Here is a 5,883-nt window from a genome sequence, read left to right as displayed (position 1 = left end):
GGGCGACGGCGGGAGGGCGGGAGGCCACAGGAGGCGCGCTCGCTCCCCGGGCCGGGCGGCCAGAAGCCCCCAGTCCTCGGCCCCCGCGCAAGCGACGCCGGGAAATGCCCACATCCGGGAAACCTACGGCGGAGTGCGGCGGCGGCGACACCGAGTGGAAGGCAAAATGGCGGCGGCGGCAGGGGCCGGGTGCTGAGGGGAGATCCTGGTCCCCGCGACCCCCCGCGACGGGCCGCGCTGGCCCGCGGCAGCGCCCCGGCATCTCTCCCCGCCCTGCTCTCCGCGGGAGACTTGGGGTCCCCGGGCCGGGGTCCGGCCGCCTCAGCGCGCGCCTTTGGCCCGTGGCCGCTGTCCAGGAGCTCCGCTCTCCCCTACAGGTAGGTCTGGGGCCGGCGTAGCGGGTGGGGCGCACTTTCTCCGCCTGAGCCCGAGTTGGCGGGGCGGTGGCCGCCGGGGCCCACGCCCATCCCCGCTGGCGGGGGTCCAGGGGCTGCGGCGGACGCGGGCCCGAGCCGACGCCGTGCGGGCCTGACTTGGCCGGTGGCTCGGACCGGAGCGGAGCCCTGCCCTGGGGAAGCGCGGGTTGGCCGCGCCTGGGGCTGGAGTGTGAGCCGCCGGCTCTGCGGCCTTGGAGGTGCAGCTCGGGCCGCGTGGGAGGCCTGGCGTGGACTGTTCCCTCCCCGCCCCACCCCTCGCCCCAGCGCGCCTGGGTCAGCGGTGTTCGGCAGGGGAGAACAGCGAAAGGTGGTTCCGAGGAAAATTACAGGAAGAGGGCTGCGGGTCTGTGCTTCCCCGGAGGACCCGGTCGTGGACGTGGCCTTGGAGAAACCCTGGGCATGTCTGTTTCCAGCCCACTGGAACAGTGTGAGGTGACCGTTCGGTTGGAAGAGGTGGGAGACGTGGAGGGATCGATATGGAGTGGGAGTGTGTCTGTAAAACCAAAATAAAGGAAAGAAAATTAAGGGGACATTGTTTACTGTAAGCTGGAAAAGGACGTCAAGATCAAAGAAAGACTCCGGTGACTTGATTTTAACCCCAGTCTGTGACTTCTCCACTTGCCAAGTTATTTTATAAGGAAACAAAAGTTTAATGTTTGTCGACCCATATGTTAATATCCCGTTTAAAATAGCCACCTTCGGGTAGAAGTTACTCATAAATCTAGTCTCAGAATGAATCGCAAACACAAATAGACTAAATGACTCTAGTTTGGGAAATAGATTTGAATATCTGGGATCAGGAAGCTTGTCAGGCCTTTATGGATTATTTATTACAAAGTTTAAAGTTTTTTTTTTTTTAATCAAATTTCCTTTAACAGTCAAAAAAGGTGGGACGGTGTTGCTGGAATGAATTGTTCTTTACTAACATATTGACCTGCACCTGTGTGATTGTTTTAAGGAAGGTGATTTCTTCAGTTGATTCCCTGGGCCGTGCAGGAATTTGATTTAACTGTAAAAGAAGTAGCATTGTCTTCTTCTGAATGGTTGCTACTCCAGGAAACTGCATTATGGTACTCACTGTGGAGGGAGGTTCTTTCTGTGGCTGAATATTGACTGAAAATGCTTTGGCACTCCTTGCCAATAAGTAAAGATTTTTGCTACCTTTAAAAAAACCTTTTAAAAAAGGTTTACTTATTTATGCATACAAGAACTGGGGTACAGGACACGGGTGTGGGGGAGTGAGAGGATTCACCAGAGACAGAGTGGGGAGCAGAACAGGCGGATATACTGAGTTACACTGCTGAGGGGAGCAGCTCTCACATCAGGATTGATCTGCCACACCATATAGGTCACCTCTCTGGCCAGAAATGGAACTTGTGCTGCAGTGGCTGCCGCCAGCTTCCTGGTGCTGCACTTTAACTCCTTCTGCCATCAGGAAGGGCCAGCTGCTACTCTTTTTTTTTTTCATAATATGTGGATCTCATTCTACAAGGTTGAGTTGTTAATTTCTGCTCTTATTTTTGATGCTAGTTCTTGTTATTCTATATAAATAGAGCCATGGAACATTTTCAACTCTGATTATTTTGTTTTCATTATAGGTGTTATGTTAGTGGGGAAATTCTGTAGACCACAAAAATTACTTGCTAGTTAGTGAACAATATTTTTACCAGGTAGACATGGCAGTCATTTTCACTTTTGATACTAATTCTTAGACAGTGAATTGGAAATAGCCCGTTAGTAGAGATTAGCAGAGATTTAAAAAAAAATTATTTATGCATGCATACAGAACTGGGTGCAGGCCAGAAGTGCAAGGGTGGTGAGAGGATTCACCAGAGACAGAGTTGGGAGCAGAGGGGAAGGATAACAGATTGATAGAGTACACTGCTGAGCAGTTGGTGAGACTGGAGAGGTCTGCTGCACCTTGTGGGTCAGCAAGATAGGAGAGGTCTGCTGTACCATGTGGGTCTGCCCCCTCTGCTGAAGGGGCTGAGACTAGCTTCATTGTGCTGTGCTTTAACCCTTGCGCCACCAGAGAGGACCCTAGCAGAGATTTTTTTCATGCTGCCTAAACAACTAAGACTGTGCTACTAGGAAAGAAACAGTATATATTACTGCTGCCGTTTCTCATAGCTGCCAAAACATTGAGATAAGCCATCTTTTTTTTTTTTTAATCTATATAATAATTTATTTTTATATATTTTTGTGCATTTTTCCATCTCAGTTGCAATCCCCTTGGGTTTCCAATCACCCAATCACCCATGTGCCCTCACTATAGTCCAGTGCATTTCCCTCCCCCCATTGTTTTTGATCCCATTCCCTGCTCCACCCCCACAAAATGTCTCTGGTATATAGCTGTTCATCATTATTATTATTTTCTCGCCTATTCCGTTATATTCCTGCTGTGAGAGAAAACAGTCTGGTATTTTTCCTTTTCTTTCTGGGAGGCAAGCCATCTTTTTAAGACTGAAATTTTATTATGCAATGCCACCTGCCCCCCCCTCCCCCAAGATTGGACAAGGTATCAACAGTATTTGTTCTGCTTACTGACATTTTCCTATTTGATAAAAGTCTGAACTTTTAAAGAAAATGGATGTTTGTCTGTTCAGTCTGATGATTTATATGTCCATTCAAGGAATAAATGAGTTATGATCTCTGCCCTTAGAAACTTCAAAATCAGGTATGAAGAGAAGACCCTGGGCTGGTTATGGTCCAATCCTAACATGACCTTGGACCACTTTCCCTTTCTAGATACATTTGTCCCTGTGGCAGGAAAATTTACACACACACAGATATAATGTATATATTTATGTTTATTGTGCCTTATGTGTTAGGATGTATGTAGATCTCTCCAAGACAACTTATACTCTGTAAATCTGACCTAGTGGAAAAATAAGACAAATTTAACAATAGGGCAAAAACGTTTTATTTGAACCATGCAAAGTCCATTTGGCATTCAGAGGGAAAGGGTAACAGCTAACAGCCCAGTGAAATCTTCATAAAGGAAGCACTTGAATTTCACCTTAAAAGCAGGCTATAATTTCTACACGGTCCACGGCAGTAGCTCTCCCAATAAAAATAAACAAGATAACTAAGGACATGAAAGTAGACAAGCACCAGGTATTTTAACTGAGAACAAGTAATTTGGCTTGGTTAGAAGATAAGGTACATGGGGAAAGAGACAGAAAAGAGCATGCCACAATATTTACTGAGTTGGACACTTACTCTAAACATTTGGCATGTATTAAACTTTTTGATGCTTAAAATAACCATTTTAAATAATTACCTACATTTGAAATCAGGAAACTGAGGCAGACAATAGCTTGCTGAAATCACACAAATAGATAGCTATAGAACTGGGATTTGGTAGTTTGATTCCTGAGCTCTGACTTTTAATCACTAACTTAAAGAAATTGTTGAAGGGTCTAGAGTAGGAAGTGACATGATCAGAGCTGCTGTAATAGGAAGATTAATCTAGCAGTACAACATGGATTAAAGAGGTAATACGGTTTTGCTTTGAAGAGTTCCTTTAACAATTCTTGTTACCTATTATTACTTTGAATTTTCATGCATTGTGTTGCAAAGATTGTTAAGATTTGATCATTTCAATGTTGATCATACCTTGTTGGAGAGATTATAAATCAGTATACCTTTCTAGAAGACCTTCTGACATTAAGTGGCAGAATTTCATTCTGTTTGACCCAGCAAATTTGGAAATTTATCTTAAGGAAAATGCTCAATAATATGTGTGTAAGAATTTTTATTGCATTTTTTATTAACTCATTTTTCTATGTACTAGGAATGTTTTTTACAAGCTGTGAAACATACTAAAATGAATAATAACTTACCATCCATCCTCAGAACTGGACTATTACCAATATATTGAAGTTATTAGTGTTCAAAACATTATGTGTAATAGAAAAAGATGGTAACAACCTAAATGCCCATCAGTAGGGGATAAGTAGATTAGGGTATGTCTACCTGGTGTAATTAAATATATAGGTATTAAAAATGATGAGGTTAGGGCTCTCCCTGGTGGCACAGCGGGTTAAAGCTCCGCACTATGAAGCTCTCTGAAGCCACTGCAGCTCGAGTTCGATCCCCACAGGGAGGTGACCCACGTGGCATGGCAGACCTCTCCTGACTCTCCGGCTGTTCCCCTCAGCGGTATGTTTCAGTATATCTGCCTGTTCTGTTCCTCACTCTGTCTTTGGTAACTCCTCTCACCCACCACACTTAGGGCCTGCATCCCAGTTCTGTAAGAATAAATACATAAATGAATCTTTTTTGAAAATGATGAAGTTAAATTGTCATAGCTTCTTAGTCCTTTATGTTTAAAGCAAGTCATTTATTAACAAGTTTTCCGGAGGGAGGGGAGAAAATACAATTTTTTACTAACTTTCAATAGCATAAATTATCTATTTGTTTTTTTTTACTTATTTTTTCAGTCATGGTAAGTTTGAATCTCAGCCTTATTCACATTCAGAAAATAGGGTTCTTTTAATTACTTTGGGCTTTGGAGAGTCTAACACCTAACACCATGATGACTTTGCTGCTTTTCAGTACCTTTACTAATTAGCTTGAACCTCTTTCTGGTCTTAATTGAGCATATAATTATAAGGCATATTGAAAAGGCAATTTTGTCTTTTAGTTTTGTTTTTTCCTTAATTGTATGAGCTACTGCTGGAAATTAAACAGTTTCTTCTGAAGATAACTCAGAAGGTTTTGACAGATATTTCATGTACTGCTTGCACTTGACAAAAGTCTCTTACCTTTGAAGCTTTTGTGATCTTGCCTAAATTTGGCAATTGTTTATGCTTTAATTGTATTGCCTGTTTTTGACAGTTGCTGAGTATATAATGCCACATCATAGTGGAGTCTTTTTTTTTTATTAATTTATTTATTTTATTTTTTTTATTTTATAGCAGTTTTACATCATTTTGTACATTTTTTTTTCCATCTCAATTGTAATCCCTGCGGGTTTCCCATCACCAAGTCACCCGTGTGCCATCACCGTAATCCCATGCACTTCCCTCCCCACCCCCCTGTTTTTGATCCCATTCCCCATTCCATAGTGGAGTATTTTTAAAGACTTTGTGAGCACTGATCAAGGGCTTAAATTTAACCATATGTGGGGTTGCCAATGAAAATAGCACAACTGAAGTGATAAGAGAAATCCCTTTTTATTTACGGACAATGCAGTGTGCATTGTCTTCCATTTCACAACTCTGCTTCGGAGCTGGCAAAATTTGTTTAATAATGATTTTAAGTTATAATCCATTTCAGAAATATTAGAATGCAGAAAAGCATGCATCTCAGTTGAGAAAACATTATACTGATTATCTTAGGAGGCTGGTAATAGATCATGTCATTCTTTTGCTATCATATTGGACCATAAGTAGCAGTAGCTATACTCTCAGTTCTTGTGGGCCATATGTCTTGTGGTTCT

General features: G+C 43.2%; 1 protein-coding gene across 1 annotated transcript in view; it reads right to left on the bottom strand.

Annotated features, from left to right (window-relative positions):
* LOC101630858 (synapsin-1) overlaps positions 1-1,503 on the bottom strand; it is a 5,158-nt gene extending 3,655 nt beyond the window's left edge. The window contains 5 exon segments of the mRNA XM_012735058.1: positions 5-49; positions 52-226; positions 228-337; positions 340-706; positions 1,360-1,503. Coding sequence (XP_012590512.1) covers positions 5-49; positions 52-226; positions 228-337; positions 340-706; positions 1,360-1,503 — 841 coding nt within the window.
* Positions 1,504-5,883: the final 4,380 nt, after the last annotated feature.

Source organism: Condylura cristata, unplaced genomic scaffold, assembly GCF_000260355.1.
Source record: "Condylura cristata isolate star-nosed mole 26May11 unplaced genomic scaffold, ConCri1.0 scaffold00001, whole genome shotgun sequence".
In the NCBI taxonomy this organism is placed as follows: Eukaryota; Metazoa; Chordata; class Mammalia; order Eulipotyphla; family Talpidae; genus Condylura; species Condylura cristata.
The sequence above is the reverse complement of the archived record's forward strand: the minus strand, read 5'-3'. Positions and strand labels throughout refer to the sequence as shown.